Source organism: Palaemon carinicauda, chromosome 30 (assembly GCF_036898095.1).
Source record: "Palaemon carinicauda isolate YSFRI2023 chromosome 30, ASM3689809v2, whole genome shotgun sequence".
NCBI lineage: Eukaryota > Metazoa > Arthropoda > Malacostraca > Decapoda > Palaemonidae > Palaemon > Palaemon carinicauda.
The window spans coordinates 40127575-40144894 of record NC_090754.1 but is presented as its reverse complement, the minus strand read 5'-3'; the positions used below and the strand labels follow the sequence as shown (position 1 = coordinate 40144894).

Sequence of the window (17320 nt, the reverse complement as noted above, 5' to 3'; positions counted from 1 at the left end):
CTTCAGTTTCTTATTGTTTTGATGTTTTTAAAAACGAGTAAAGTTTAAATAATCCAAGGCAGAGTACTTCAGTTAGAATTTTGTTTTGAGCTAATGATTATTTTTTTTGACAGTTAATGATTGTTGATTTTAAGAAAATGGTGATAGGAAGATTTTTTAATGTTTAATTCTTTGTATTAATGTTTTATGGAAGTAAGTTGGGGTAAGTATTTTATTGTCTCATTTCTGTGCATAAGTCATCTTTTGTGTAATCTGGGAAAGGGAAGCAGAAATGCTTTTGAGTGGTCATCCATAACAACTTAATCAATGCAGTATTAACCTATTCAATATATATGAAAGTTTATGTAAACAATTAGCTTAACAAAGACTTCTAGAAATATGAGAGAAATACTTAACGAAATAAAAGTGACACTCTTCTCTTTTTAGGTGAGAATGATGAAAACATCTTTATTGTGCAGACGGGTTGCATATGTGTGTATGTCACTGACCCAGATGGTTGTACCCATCTGGAACTTAAGGAAGTTTTACCCGGAGAGAGTATCATTTCACTTCTCTCATTTTGCGATGTTTTAACGGGTCATCGTCAGCCTTATAAGACCATAGGGGCTAAAGCAGTAGAGGATTCGGTTGTCATGAAATTTCCTGTCAAGGCATTTGAAGAGATATTCCGGAAGTACCCGGATATGTTTGTACGCGTCGTGCAGATCATCATGGCTCGGTTGATGAGGGTAACATTCATGGCATTGCATCAGCATTTGGGACTTTCTACTGAGCTTATAAATAAGGTAATATTTTTCACATTATTGATTTAAAGATTTTACTATATTTGGATTTTGAATTTAAAGGTCATTAGGTTAAGGTCTCATCAATTCATTCTTTTCTCAATCAGTTATCTTTCTATTCCACAAATTATAATGGAGGCAATAAAAATAAAGATATAAACTCTGACCTTGACATTTGCACGGTTAGGTAACAGATACACCAGCGCATGTTGAAAATTCATGTATAATTTTTGCACCCTTAACCCTTTTACCCCCAAGCTATTTGGAACTTTCCAACCCTTAATCCCCTGGCATTTTCTTTTTCGAGCACATTTTGGAATATATTTTTTTTTAAATTGCTCTAACAGCCTTAATTTTTGTCATAGAGAGGTCAGGTTGGTCCTATTCTTTTGGAAAATGCCTGAAGTTTCTCATAAAGTAATAAAAAATATGCAAAAAAATGTAAATAGCAGTTTTTTGCAAGGACGTACCAGTACGTCCATGGGGGTAAAGGGATGAGTTTTGTGAAACGTACCAGTACGTCCATTGGGGGTAAAAGGGGTAATTATATGTTGAAACTCCTATATTCTGATATCACTAGCAAGAATTAGTGTATTTTAGCCTAGAAAGAAAATAAATGAGCATTAGCATTGATATTTTTATAAGACCAAGTAGTATACAGGAAAGCATTCACATTTATATAACACTTGATAGAAAAGACAAAAGCCCATTACTGTATTGTAGTCTTTAATGTTCCTCAGTCGTATTTTGTATTTGTAAAATTTCAGGTTCCAAGAAGGGATAGCTCTGGTAATATAGCTCCAGCACTATCTTCTCCTAGCAAAGTTAAGCGGGATAGTGGATCTACTCCAGATGGAGAAGAAGAAGAGATAGACTATGATAGAGGACCAGAAACACCTGTTCGACAGAGCAGTCAGAAGAAAATAGTTTTGATGGATCCGAAAGACCAGAGGGACGATTCTTATTACCTTAAGATTGCTACTGAGAAAATTCGAGCTTTGTTGCATTTAGACGATGATAAGATTCTACAAGGGGCTGTACTGGTACGAGATGTTCCTGCAGGATCAGTCTTGATGAAACAAGATTCTATGAAAGAAGCTGCACTGCTGTATATTCTCATGGGATCCCTGACAGTTTCACAGCATCTTCCTGATCACACCGATGATATTTTACTCTTCACAGCTCATCCAGGAGATTTAGTTGGTGGCCTTGCAGTGCTTTCAGGCGACCCTTCGTTCTTCAGTGTGAAGTCTAAGCATTCAGCAAAAGTTGCTACAATCACCAAAGAAACATTTTTTGCGTAAGAAATCTTTAAACGAATATAAGTTGATCTTCTGTTTTGATATTTGAATGTGATTAAAAACTTCGCTGAGAGTATTATATTATGTTTTTTAATGAACAAAAAATTTATCAAGGGATGAAATTGAAGAATTCAAACTATTAGCTATGCCTTAGAATTATTCCAAACTGTAATCACTTTATTATAATTACTGAACACCGTCTCATGATAATCTTCTTGTATGGTAGATTTGTATGAAAGAATGTTTATGACTGTTATTAGGAATGGTTAGAATTCTTTATATTATTTATGTGAATACATTAGACTTGAAATATACTGCAGATTAAGAGTACTTTGAAGCATGATATTGCAAGGATTTTTTATTTTGCAGGATTATCAAACAGACTCCAGAGGTCGTACTGCACGTAGCCAATACTGTCATACGGCGCATGTCCCCTTTCGTGAGACAAATTGATTTTGCTTTAGATTGGGAACACCTAGATGCTGGACGTGCACTTTACAAGTAAGTCGAAGTGAACTTAAAATTTGCCTTTTCCTAAAAAGAAACTTGTGTAGTGTTTTAGTACCAATAATAGTTTTATTCTGATATGTATTCCATAAACAGCCAGCTGTATGTCGAGTACTTCATCTAGAGCCATAAAGTGTATCACCATACTGGTGATACCTTGTCTAGATATTGAACCATAGTGAGGGTACACTCTGGCATGTTGTTCTGTCTTGTTTGTCTTCCTTTTGTTTTGTTAAAGTTTTTATAGTTTTCATATAGGAGATGTTTATTTTGATGTTTTTACTCTTAAAAAGTTTCTTTCTGATGGTTTTGAATAAAAATGAAAAAACTTGGTGTAGAAACAAAAAACTAGGAGTTTGAAGTAACCACAAATGAGCACTTTAGTAAGTGGAGGATTATTTGGATCCAGACTACCAACTCTGTCCTCTACCTTGCAATTTAGTTGCCTAAAATAGTGAATAGGAATGCAGGAATGCAAGGGTTTAGCAGAAGAAGAATCTAAGATAATTAAAGAAGTTGAGACTCTGTAAAAGGATCTTAACTCTGTATTGGGCAGTGAGAATCGAAACCCTTACTGAATGGAATGCCATTACCCTACACCTGATTAAGGAAGCTGGGTTAGGGTTAGCAAACGGGTAGGTAAGTTCAGAATTACGGCGTACAAGCAAAGTCTTGCTGGGCTTTTCAAATTAAAAAGAGGAAGCTGAATAAGTTGAGAGCTTAGAAGCCAATCCGTATCAAAATTTGGTGGGTTAAGTGTGTATTAGAGAATGGTGCTGAGGGGTCATATTCATCATTCTGTTATAAACAACTGCCTAGTCATCTCTGTATTTACACCTGAACTAAAAGCAAGATTCGTTAGCACTTTAACTTGAAACATAATTTCCGTGAGGAACAGTGAGGCAAACGCACTCTTCACAATGGTAATATAAATCAAAGTACTATCTTTGTAAAAATCCAGAGGAAAACATCTTGAAATGCAATAGAACTCATCATGAGCTGTAAGAGGCTTAGGCCTATGTTGAGTTGAATCAATGTGTGCAGAAAAACTGGAATGACATAGGCCCTGGTGTTTTGTTTTTAGCCATTAACTGCTAGTGTGCATCATTACTTTACAAAAGGCATGTATCTATTGAAAGGAAAGAAAATTTGACATTTTTGTTGTTGTTAAATTTATAGGGTAAATGTCTATAAACAAACCAAGCTTCTGAAGAAGAAATATGAACCTCAGGGGAGGTTGATAGAAATAAGTTTTATTATAATTCTGTTTTTTGTTTCTGTAAACTGTGAGACTTGATTTTAACTAGATTTGTATATTTTAGGCAAGGTCAAAAAACGGATGCAACCTACATAGTTTTAAGTGGCCGATTGAGATCTGTCATCACTCATAAGAACGATAGAAAGGAGGTTGTAGCTGAGTATGGTAAAGGCGATCTTGTTGGAATAGTAAGTACAAAACATTTCTAAGTTTTTCAGATTTAATTTCAGATGTGTTGAATAGGAATAACTTCTTTCTTTAATTGAATGTTGGTTGGTTGATTTAGATTGCCCCGGACGGTGGCTCTCAGACAAAAGTCATAGCGCCCAAGGACACACAGGGTGTGCTCTAAGGCAGCCGCTCAGCACAAAGAGCATAGCTGCCAATGGTACATACATAAATATACTAAGGCACTTCCCCCAATTTTGGGGAGTAGCCGATATCAAACAAATAAAAAAGTAATGGGGACCTTTCCTCTCTACGCTCCTCCCAGCTTGACGAGGGACTCAACCGAGTTCGGCTGGTACTGCTAGGGCCCTCAGCCCACCCTACCCATTATCCACTACAGATGAAGCTTCATAACGCTGAATCCACTACTGCTGCTACCTCCACTGTCATCCAAGGTGACCGGAGGAAGCAGCAGGGCCTACTGGAACTGCGTTACAATCGCTCGCCATTCGTTCCTATTTCTAGCACGCTCTCTTCTCTCTCTCACATCTATCCTACCATCACCCAGAGCTTTTTCCACTCCATCCATCCACCCATACCTTGGCCTTCCTCTTGTACTTCTCCCATCAACTCTTGCATTCATCATCTTCTTTAGCAGACAGCCACTCTCCATTCTCTCAACATGGCCAAACCACCTCAACACATTCATATCCACTCTAGCTGCTAACTCATTTCTTACACCCGTTCTCACCCTCACTACTTTGTTCCTAACCCTATCTACTTGAGATACACCAGCCATACTCCTTAGACACTTCATCTCAAACACATTCAATTTCTATCTCTCCGTCACTGCCACTGATAATCTCTGTTATTTCATATAGACCACTTCAATGCCCCTTAGGCCAACCAGTTTGCTCACAACTCAGCCAAGCACAGGACTTTGAAGGGAGGTGCAGCTTCTCAGCCCAGAGAGCATAACTGCCAGGACCAAAAAAGACTAGACCCAATTGGAACCAAAAGGAAGAATTTTAAAGAGATAGTTTTTTTAGCAGTAAGTCCCAGTGAGTAGAAGAGACTGGGAGGGGGGTGAAGGAACTTTATTAGGAGAGAACAGGAGCAGTTATAAGTTATAACAACTTATCTCTGCTCAAGGAGGGGGTAAGATTGGGGGACTAAAGAGGGATTGGAAGAGTCTGAACGTGAAGGGAGATTCTAAACAGAGTGCAGTCTCTGGACACGAGGCGGAGGATGAAGGGGATAATTTGTTCAAGGGGCAGAGTGTCAATTTGGTGGATGAAGGAAGGGTTAGGGGAAAAGTTTTGGGAGGGTGGGGAGGAAGAAGGAATTAGGGAAGGATTCGGTGTAGATAGGGTAAGGTTAGCTGGATCAGGGATGCTGGCTGGAACAGGAGTGGTGGAAGGATGACGGGCTGGCTTGCAATGTGGGACTCTGCTGCTTGGGTGGCTGCTATGGTGCTGCTTCTGTTGCAGAAGGTTGCTGAATCGATGCTACTGCTGGTGTGGTTGTCGGTGGGACGGTTGTTACTGCTGGGACCCTCTTGAGGCGCTCTGGACACCTCCAGTTTTCCAGGCGTGATGTGACTGGGCACAGTTGGGACACTTAGGAATGGTCTCTCCCTTCGTTTTGTGTGTCGATGCATTGCTGCGTGGGGTGTCTTTGGCTGCAGATACCACAGACCGTGGATCTCCTGCAGTCTTCCTTGTGGTGCCCAAAGCACAAAGTTGTAGCACTTCATGGGCTCTGGATCAAAATCTTCAATGGAGAAGGTTCCCCATATTCCAAGGTCGAAGGACAGTGGGATGGGCCCAATGAAGGTAACAGTGACCTTCTCAATGGCCACCTTTCTGCTGGTGTTTTGCACTCTGCATCTGCGATGTTGATGTTGATACAGCTGGTAAGGAAGTCGAGGGGCATCCATACTAGGTAATTGCAGACCACGGCTTTCCTCCATCTCTTTGCAGGGTCTAGGTACACTAGGGAGGCTTCCCTCTGGAGAAGGCTGGCGCTGTCCTGATCTTTCGGGAGGGATAATCAGGTCACCCCTGAGATTGGCTCTGGCTGTGATTTTTATTGCTGGATTTGCAATTGCAATGATAGCTACTGCTGCATAGGATGGTCCATCTTCCGTGGCTGGCAGTTTGAACTTCGGCAGCTGCTGTGGCTCTGGAGCAGGCTCCACCACAGGGGTGATCGTGGCAGTTGCTTCAGCAAGCAGTTCAGACAGGCACCTAATGCAGTTTAAATCTGGCAAATGTGTGTGTGTTAGATTAGGTGCACGAGTGTCAGTGGGGGTATCAAGGTCCATGGCAGGCAATGGCATAGTGGCTGGAGTGGTGGCCTGTGAGGCAGCAGCTGGAATGGTGACCATTGCAGCAGTAGGTAATGTTTGTGGGCTCTTGGTCTTTCCTTTCTTCTTGGCAGTAGGGGGTCCCACTGGGGCAGGCGAGGAGGTAGGAACAGGAACGGTGGCTGGAGGACTAGGAGGGGTAGTTGAATTAGGATGTTTGAAGGTGGCAGGATTATCCAAGGTCCATAGCAACTTCTTCAGGACGTCTGGAGAGTGGAACACTGGACGTTCTGTTGGTACATAGGTTGGTGGTAGGGCCTTCTTGTACAGTGGTAGCTCCCTGTTTCTTCTGGTCATGATTCAGTACAGAATAACATGGTATAGATTGCAGCCATCACATTTGCACCAAATCTTGTAGCCAACGTCAAAGTCGAACTCCTTTTCTATGTGCAGCTCTTGGGCCATGTATAAGGCACGAACAATGGTCTCTCCTCGGTGGTTATAGTATGCCTGGCATTGCTTGCACAGTTTTCAATCCTGGTTGCATTTCTGTTGGCATTGCTGATGATGTTTGTCATAGCAGAACCAACAAATGAAGGTCCTGCTATACATGCTCATCTGTAGAGCTCAAAATTTCACCCCAGCAGAAAACAGAACTCCGAGCCTGATTCTCAACTAGCTGGAAAAAACAGCTAGTCAAGTCTAAGGATGACAGTCAGTGGGAGCCTACTCTTGGAGGTGTTGTAGGCTCAGGAGCATAGCCGCAAGTGATTAATTGAATGTATGTATGGATTTACTGTAGTGCTCATAAATCAAACTTGATGTTGGAAGATAATATTATATATATGTTGACCAGAGCTGAGAATTATATAATAGAAAAAATGTTTTGTGTGATTTTGCTTTATGAGCACTTAGATTTAGTATCATAATATATGTTTGATGGTTTTAGAAGTTATATTGAAAGATTAATCTGCTCTGTAAATTTAATGTTCCATAGATTTCATAGTAAGAGTTATTTGTCAATTTGTTCAAAAGTAAATAATCTGTTTATCAGCTTTCTCTTTGCCAAAATTTTTGTAAAGTACCTCAACCATATGTATATATCCTTGGTGGATAAGGCTAACCATTATAAAAGAACTTTCTTCATGAAGACAAACATTATCAGATTAGTGGAATTGGAACTACAGTATTTCATTATTATTGCAGTGGTAAAATTCTTTGCTTTCTCCACAAAGAATGCCAAAAAAATCAAAATCATTCAGTCAATCCACAGGTGAAGTTTCTTAATGTTTGTGGGAAATTTTGCATAGATGTGAAGTATTTTGTTCTCTCAGGTAAAAATTTATTTTATTCTTCTTCTTTGTGCATAGGTGGAGCTGTTAACGCAAACGGACCGGAGTACAACAGTCATGGCAGTCAGAGACTCTGAACTTGCCAAGTTACCCGAGGGACTTTTCAATATTATCAAATTAAAGCATCCAATTGTTATGACAAGACTCATCAAGTTGTTAGGACAGAGATTATTGGGTAAGTTAATGTTCTTTGATAAACTTCAAAGACCTTGTCTTTGTTTTATGCATACAGTATATCTTTGAATTGATATTACTTTATTCATCAGTAAATGTGTTTTTCAGGATCTTGGAAGTCAACGTCTCGCGAGCCCCTGAGTGTGAACATTGAACAACGACCATCCCAAAGCAATTATTCTACTGTAGCTATCGTGCCTGTATCTGAAGACGTACCGCTCTCGCAATTCACTTTAGAACTCTATCATTCACTTTTATCAATAGGTTAGTTATTTTATTATTATACATTGAAGTGTTTTTGAAAGTAAGAGAAATACATGTGTTGCACAGATATGCCATAGATTTCCCGTCAACGTTGATAACAAGTATTATGGGGTTATCTGTATACAGGTACTTACTAACTAAACTTAATGTATTATCTTTAAAATACAGTATTCATCCTGTAATACCTGTATTGGTATTGTGCACACATTATTCTTCTAAAATTCCTTTCCTTATTAAATGTTAAGGATAATGTTTGTTTGTATGCCTCCTAATTATCATTTATATTGTATTCTTTGGTGTGATACTTGTTTGTTTTAATTGGAGTCGATGGACTTTTTCAAGTTGGTGTTTAACAAAATACAAAAAATAATATACACATGCAGGTGACCATTAGTTTTTATATTTTGTTAAACATTAATTCGTTTAGAGAGTGAGTTAACCTTTTTACTCTCGATTTTAGCCAACAACTTTCGGCTTGTTATATGTTAACAACATTTTACCCAACTATTGTAACATATTTATTAAGTCATTATTATTTTTATAAATATAACATTTTGATGAAATGAGATTCAAAGTTTTAGTTTAGCATGATTACGGATAAAATACCGCCTGAAAGCTCGCTGTATTGACTATCTCTAATCATCTTAAAAACTTTGAGTCTAGAAGGGAAGAAGACCTACACAAAAGTGGTAAGATCCAAAGATGAAATAGTAAAAATAAGCAATCATTTTTCATTCACTGAAACTTGCAAGGTATATATATGTCCTTCTGTCTGTACGTGTAATGTATAAGCTTTTTACATAAAAAGGGGCTCAGAGGTGTATGGATGTCTCATTTCACTTGGAGGGAAATCTCACTATGAGGGTACACTTGCCTTTTCCCAGTCTAAACTGTCACCAGCACTAAAGGCTGTAATGTAAGGGAATGGTTTTCATATTCAAAACTAAATAAAAAGTTCTTATATCCTCTGTAGCTATCCTCCCTGTTTATCTTAACATGGGTATTATGAATTAGCCCAAATAGACTGCTGTCACAATTTTAGAATTTCATTGTGCTTGTCTGAAGGATTTGTTCTTTAAATATCAAGAGGTTAAATATTGCCATAAAATTATATTGATGTGTAAATGGGGAATATTTGCATGGTATTAAATAACTATTCTCTTCATTGAGTTAAACTATTTCATGATATCACTTGTAATAATATTAATGTTTGCTGTAAATAGATGAACAATTAGTCCCATTTTTATACTTTATAAAAAAAAAATTTCCCAAATTTAGATTTTTTCACATTTGGTCGTGGTAAACAGTAACCCTTATAAAATCATTAATGTTGATAATTGCCTAAAAACAATGAATGATTTTTTACTTGCAGGTCCAGCTGTTAGGTTAACATCAGAGTATGTAGTCCGCTCGTTAGGTACCAGCATCTGGGAATCTGCCAATGAATATCAACTAATATCGTGGCTTGGCCATATTGAAGATCAGCATAGGGTCACACTGTATCAGTGTGATTCATCACTCACTGTCTGGGCACAACGGTGTATTCGTCAAGCTGATGTTATACTTATTGTAGGAATGGCTGATACTGATCCACAAATGGGCAAGGTCAGTTCATATTGTTTTCCCTTCAGGTTTTGATCTCATTTTGGATTTTACCATAGTTAATACAGTTAGCATCAATTACAGTATAAATATGGATTTTTCAATATTTAACTTAGCCGGTGATTATATAGCTGCAACTCTGTTGCCCGACAGACAACTCTACGGTAAAAACTCGCCAGCGATCGCTACACAGGTTGCGGGTGTGCCCAACAGCGCCATCTGTCGTACAGATACCCAGTACTCAATGTAAACAAAGACTCAATTTTCTCTCTGTCGAGCTATCGACAAGACGTACTTACTCGCTGTTGCTAAACTGGAGTTTTTTTCACAACTAATTGGTGAAGTACTGTACTTTATTCTAGTTTTGAGCTTTCGCTATGCAGGTGTTTTATCTTCATCTTAAATCTTGAACTCGTTTTGGATAGATTTAATTATGGTGACAAAGAGAGTATGGACTTTCTTTCACTTTTAAATGGCCGACCCTTCCCTTAGACGGAAGTGTGTTTAGGCTTTTAGTAATTATATCACGTTATAGATTTTCCTCTATATATTTTATATCTCTCCGCCTTTATTAGGCCTCTTCGATTAACTTTCCATTTATTATAAACATATAAAAATAATTTTAATGTTTTGTTTATATAGACCTTTCCTGAGAGTAGGCGGTCCTAACTTGGAAACCGAAGTTAATCAACGTTGAGCCCTTTATATCGTAATGAGCTAAGGATTTAAAACTTTTTAAATGTAATATTTTATGAAAGATTTTCTTTGATAGTCTTCGTACTGTTTTCAAAGATGAACTAACGTTTAGTTTATTTATGCTACGCAGTTGTTGACGTTCAGGACGTTCAACATGCGCTCTATCGTTACGATAGAGAGAGAGTGTATCACGGTTTCACTTTGCAGTATGAGTAAATCGATTCTGACGTTTTGTTCATTCTTTCTTAGCTTAAATGTTTTAAATTCTATTTTAAAGGAACTTTTTATTTGAAAAACCTTTCAGTTTTTTCCTTTAGTCAAATAACATGTTTTTTTGACGAAATATAATTGGGCTCTTCTCTCAGGTGGGAAATCAAGAGAGAAAGAGAGAGAGAGAGATAGAGACGGAGGGAGAGAGAGGAGAGAAAACGTTCCGTTCAAGCGGGTAACGTTGTTCTCGAGTTACTCTCGTCCCTAGTCGCTGTACGGGGAGGAAGGATAAAACGTTTTAGTTTTTTATTCTCGTCCCCAGGCTATGTGCGGTGAGAGATTGAAAACATAGTTATATGAACTAGTGTTTAGTCTCTTTCCCAGCCACTGATTTTTTTATCTTAAAATATGTTTTCTGTTTGTTGCTGGTATTAATGAGCTTGCATTATACGACTGATTTCGCAATTACTACCTTTTAATGAAGGGTAGAGTTGCGTGTTTCAGGTAGAAATCAGTAAAAGTTTCGATTTCAGTGAAATAAGTGCAAAACAGAAAATCGAAGTGATAAAGTGATATGCGCAAAGTGTTACAGTGTTGCGTCCGAGGGTTCGTCTGTTCGTGCCTGTCGTTCACCTAGTCCGGGACCTCTTACATGCTCCCAAGCCCAGAGGAGAAGTAATGTCAAACGACTTATGGGTTCGAGAGGCCTTGACCAACGAACAGACGTTTTCCCTCTATGGTATCGGGTGTATCTTACCAAGATCTCCCCTACCATAAGACGAGAGAGACGTTGTTTCCCCTCGTCATCCGAAGGCTTTTCGCATAAGAAACCTGTCACAAGGTTTCGAAGCCCTTAAGCGAAAGTCAGTCCTTTCAGGACAGGTCCAGCGTCCTGGTTACAACCATTAGGACAGCTCTGACCCTATGCAGTCATCGGATAACTGCTCGCCGCCTAACAAAAGCGTAACACAGACTCCGAGAGTCTTTTTTTGTAGGCAAAGTGTTGCGGTCACAGACGTTACCCTCGTCTCTTACCACAACCATTTCCGTTGATCCTTAATGGGTTGTATGGCAAGACATGCAGTATATGCTTGCCTCCCTTATGGAAGACTATTCTGCCGATTAGTCCGTTGAGTCTAGCCGTTTGTCTCATCGATATCCTGGCTTTCAGCCAACCTAACGTTCCTTTGTGCTTACTGTTGACGTTGGCGTAGCTTAGTCACGTCAGTCAGGTTGTTTAGAACCACACTCGATGCGGTCTCGTGTGGTTTTTCAGCCGCATTTGGACGTTAGGCCACTTGCTGATGCTCCTGTTGACGTTCAAGACGTTCACTAACAATCGGAGTTGACTTGTTTTGACGCTGTGCGTCAACCTCCGCATTCTAGAGTTGTTTTGACTGCTCAGTCTAGGCAGTCAAAGCAGTCTCGAGTGGACGCTGTGCGTCCTCACGCACCTGTTGTGGTTGACAGTTCAGTTGTTGTCAGTTCACAGACCGTCAAGCAGTTACATGACGTTGCGTTCTGGTCCGCTACTAATGCACTAGTGAGTGTGGACTCTGCTTGTAAAGCATTGCCACCACGGTAGGTCTCTCCCTTGCTTGAGACTCAGCTTTTATCGGACAAGGTTCCTGTAGATGAGGAAGTTGCTGTTCCCCCTCCTACTGATATTCCCTTGAGGACTCTGTCAGATGGAGAGGAGCCTAAAGCTGCTTAGCCTCCTATGGACTTTAATTAAATCATGATGATTTTTTTAAGGATCTTTGTCCGGATCTTTTGTAACTGCTGCTCCTCGTTCGCCTAAACGTCAGAGCTTACACTAGGCCTAGCTACTTCGAAGCCGTTGTTTTTAAGCTAGTGCTCTCTCGCTCTCCTAGAGAGCTTTACGTTGGCTAGGCGACTGGTTTTTCACCAGGAGGAGTTTGGGGGATACAGCCTTTTCTTTCCCTTCTTTTAAACTGGTTTATAGAGCGAGAGTCTGATATGACACGAGAGAAGTTCTCGGCTTGGGAGTTCATGCCTCTGCCCAGATAGACATCTCAATTCTCGTAGACTCTCCCTGGCTCCTGGCCAGGAGACGCTCCAAGTTGTTTACAGGTCAACTTCACAGCTGTTTTCGAGCTTTTGAAGTTTTGCTGTACAATTATGTCACGCATAACAAGGCTTTCAGGGATGGTAAACGGTACCGCCTCAGTCGCTAACCCCGTCTGTTGCCACACCTGCTCCCGTAGACCCTAAATGGGCTTTGCTGCAAGACATGCAGTCCAAGCTTGCGTCCTTGATAGAGGACTTTAATGCGGAGAAGGTTGCTACCGAACCTTCTGGCCAACAACCTTCCATCCGGTCGGTTGTGCGCCCTGTTGACGCTGAGGTAACCTACTCGCGTCTGCCAGTTGAGGTGGTTCCTCCACCGATGCGACCCAGTGTGGGTTGCCAGCCGCACGTTGACGTTAAGCGACGCTCGGAGGTGGTTGTTGACGTTCAGGACGTTCAACAACCAGCAGAGGTGACTTGTTTTGACGCAGTGCGTCAACCTCAGCAACCCGGTAGGGTGTTGACTGCACAACCCAGACGGTCTAGACAGTCTCGGGTTGACGCTGTGCTTCCTCGCGCACCCATGGTTGTTGACAGTTCACAGACTGTGCAGCAGTTCCATGATATTGCGTCCGGCTCCGTCACGCATCCACCAGTGCGACCGGACTCAGCGAGCCAGACGTTGCCCACTCCGTTGCCGTTTCCTCATCAGTTTTCGGATGAGGAACACTCTGATGAGGACGTTGCTGAACAACAAGACGATCAGCCCCCAGAATAGATCAAGCCCTGCTATCCATCCAGAAGATGCTGAAGAAGGAACGCTGCTCAGTCAGGCTGTGGATGAGTCTGGTAGGGACGCTGTCATCCGTGGAACAATTTGTGTCACTAGGAAGACTACACCTCCGTCCTCTTCAATACCATCTAACTTTTCACTGGAAAAAGGACAAGACGCTAGAAGCGGTCTCGATCCCGGTTTCCGAAAAGATAAAGTCTTGTCTGACTTGGTGGAAGGACAATATCAACCTAAGAGAGGGTCTTCCCCTGGCTGTTCAGACTCCCAACCACGTTCTCTTCTCGGACGCATCGGACGTGGGCTGGGGCGCGACACTAGACGGTCGGGAATGCTCAGGACTGTGGAACTCGAGTCAGAGGAGCATGCATATCAACTGCAAGGAGCTGTTGGCAGTACATCTGGCCTTGAAAAGCTTCAAGTCTCTCCTTCGAGGCAAAGTGGTGGAAGTTAACTCGGACATCACCACGGCCTTGGCGTACATCTCCAAACAAGGAGGTACCCACTCACTGATGTTGTACGAGATCACAAGGGACCTGCTCATCTGGTCAAAAGGTCAAGACATCTCCCTAGTAACGAGGTTCATCCAAGGCGACTTGAACGTCATAGCAGATTGTCTCAGTCGGAAAGGGCAAGTAATTCCAACCGAATGGACCCTCCACAAGGATGTGTGCAAGAGACTTTGGGCCACTTGGGGTAAAACCATCCATAGATCTCTTTGCAACCTCGCTGACCAAGAGGCTTCCAATCTATTGCTCTCCAGTCCCGGACCCAGCAGCAATACATATAGATGCTTTCCTCCTAGATTGGTCACATCTGGATCTCTACGCATTCCCACCGTTCAAGATTGTCAACAAGGTACTGCAGAAGTTCGCCTCTCACGAAGGGACAAGGTTGACGTTAGTTGCTTCCCTCTGGCCCGCGAGAGAATGGTTCACCGAGATACTTCGATGGTTAGTAGACGTTCCCAGTAGTCTTCCTCTAAGGGTAGACCTTCTACGTCAGCCACACGTAAAGAAGGTACTCCAAAGCCTCCACGCTCTTCGTCTGACTGCCTTCAGTCTATCGAAAGACTCACGAGAGCTAGTGGTTTTTCGAAGGAAGCAGCCAGTGGGAAGTCTTCCGAGACTGGTGCAAGTCAGTTTCTGTATCCTCGACCAGTACCTCTGTAGCTCAAATAGCTGTTTTTCTCTTATACCTGAGAAAAGGACGATCCCTTTCAGCTCCCACTATCAAGGGCTACAGAAGCATGTTGGCATCGGTCTTCCGGCATAGAGGCTTAGATCTTTCCAAACATAAAGATCTGCAAGACCTCCTTAAGTCTTTTGAGACCACCAAGGAGCGTCGTTTGGCTACCCCTGGATGGAATTTAGACGTGGTACTAAGATTCTTCATATCAGACAGGTTGGAGCCGTTACAATCAGCCTCCCTGAAAGATCTCACTCTTAAGACTCTTTTCCTGGTATGCTTAGCCTCAGCTAAAAGAGTCAGTGAGATTCATGCCTTCAGCAAGAACATAGGATTTTCGTCAGAAAAAGCCACTTGTTCGCTACAACTTGGTATTCTAGCCAAAAATGAGCTGCCTTCTCGGGCTTGGCCTAAATCTTTCGATATCCCCAGCTTATCGGAGATCGTAGGCAATGAACTAGAAAGAGTCTTATGCCCTGTTAGAGCTCTTAAGTTCTATTTAAAGCGTATTAAACCTTTACAAGGCCAATCTGAAGCTTTATGGTGTTCAGTTAAGAAACCATCCTTGCCTTTGTCAAAGAATGCTTGGTCAGACTTTATCAGATTGTTAATACGAGAAGCTCATTCACATCTGAGTGAGGAAGACCGAACTTTGCTTAAGGTGAAGACGCACGAAGTTAGAGCTGTAACAACTTCCGTGGCCTTTAAGCAAAATATATCTCTGCAAAGTATAATGGACGCAACCTATTGGAGAAGCAAGTCAGTGTTCGCGTCATTTTACTTGAAAGATGTCCAGTCTCTTTACAAGAACTGCTACACACTGGGACCATTCGTAGCAGCGAGTGCAGTAGTGGGTGAGGGCTCAACCACTACAATTCCCTAATTCCATACCCTTTTAATCTTTCTCTTGAAATGTTTTTATTGTTGTTTTTTGGGTTGTCCGGAAGGCTAAGAAGCCTTTCGCATCCTGGTTGATTTGGCGGGTGGTCAAAGTCATTTCTTGAGAGCGCCTAGATTAGGGGTTTTGATGAGGTCCTGTTGTATGGGTTGCAACCCTTGATACTTCAGATCCTAGGGGTCGATCAGCATCCTAAGAGGATCGCGAGGCTCCGTAAGGAAGACGTACTTAAAAGGCAGAGAAATTGTTCAAGTCGACTTCCTTACCAGGTACCTATTTATTTTGTTTTTGTTATTTTGATAACTTCTAAAATGAAATAAAAACTCTTAGCTCATAAAAGTGTAAACATATATTGCTGGTCTCTACCCACCCCCCTGGGTGTGAATCAGCTATATAATCACCGGCCAAGTTAAATATTGAAAAATGTTATTTTGATAATAAAATAAATTTTTGAATATACTTACCCGGTGATTATAAATTAAAGGACCCTCCCTTCCTCCCCAATAGAGACGCAGTGGGACGAGGAGAAAATTGAGTCTTTGTTTACATTGAGTACTGGGTATCTGTACGACAGATGGCGCTGTTGGGCACACCCGCAACCTGTGTAGCGATCGCTGGCGAGTTTTTACCGTAGAGTTGTCTGTCGGGCAACAGAGTTGCAGCTATATAATCACCGGGTAAGTATATTCAAAAATTTATTTTATTATCAAAATAACATTTTTTACAAAACTCAATTTTATACAGTACAGTAGTTATGAAAAGGGGCTGACTCTTTTTTTACTAGATACAGTATTAGTATTCAGTTGGAATAAATAAAATTGAAAGATTATCAGACCACTGGCAAACATTTTTTCCCCATGAGTAGTGAGTCTAAACTTACTACTCTATACAACAGAAGCATGAACTCTTGACAAGAAAAATAGAAAAGATTTTAATAAGATGTAAACTTAGAATGTGAAAATTCAGAGCTGGAGTTCAGTAGGATCATACTATGAATTAGGAAGTAATGGGGAGATGTGGTGTCTAGAATCTGGAAAAAAAAGGGGTTTTTCAATATTAAACTTACCCGATAATCATGTAGCTGTCAACTCTGTTGCCCGACAGAATTCTATGGAGGGATACGCCAGCTATCACAATACTAGAAGGGGGTGTTCTTACCAGCGCCACCTGTGGCCAGGTACTCAAGTACTTCTTGTTGACACCTCCTCAATTATTCCTCTGTCGTGCTTCTGACAAGACGTTCTGGGATACGCTTATGTTCTTGGAGTATTTTCACGACTTTGGTGAAGTATTTCTCTTTGATTTCGGCTGTCGCTTTACTGGAAACTTCTATTTTAGCTTAGTTAGCTTTTGGAATTAATTTGATTATTTTTGGTGACGAAGAGAATATGAACTCTCGTTCACCTTTCAATGGCCGACCCTTCCCTTAGACGGAAGTGTTGGTGTCTAAGAGAGTATAGACTCTCTTTCTTAATTTTGCTTAACAAAAGTTATAGATTTATTTTATATCTCTCCGCCTCTTATAGGCCTCTTCGATTAACTTCCTTTTATTATAAACTTATTAAAATTAATTTTTATATTTGTTTATATTCGACCTTCCTAATAGTAGGCGGTCTTTTCTTGGTACCGAAGTTAATTATCGTGAGCCCGTCATTTCGGTTTTACCTGTTAACATATTATGCTATTTTAAGGTCTTTGAAAGAATTTCTTTGATAGTCTCGTACTTTTTCAAAGTTGAACTAACGTTTTGTTTGTCTCGGCAGTTGTTGACGTTCAGAACGTTTCAACTTG

The 17320-nt window shown here is 40.8% G+C and overlaps 1 protein-coding gene across 2 annotated transcripts in view; it reads left to right on the top strand.

Moving 5' to 3' along the window:
- sws (patatin like phospholipase domain containing sws) overlaps positions 1-17320 on the top strand; it is a 162428-nt gene that overhangs the window by 57733 nt on the left and 87375 nt on the right. For both annotated transcript variants that reach the window (XM_068353670.1, XM_068353669.1), the window contains exons 7-13: positions 427-785; positions 1550-2082; positions 2453-2584; positions 3913-4036; positions 7695-7851; positions 7959-8114; positions 9487-9719. In XM_068353670.1, the coding sequence (XP_068209771.1) occupies positions 427-785; positions 1550-2082; positions 2453-2584; positions 3913-4036; positions 7695-7851; positions 7959-8114; positions 9487-9719 (1694 nt within the window). The remainder of the gene's footprint in view (positions 1-426; positions 786-1549; positions 2083-2452; positions 2585-3912; positions 4037-7694; positions 7852-7958; positions 8115-9486; positions 9720-17320) is intronic.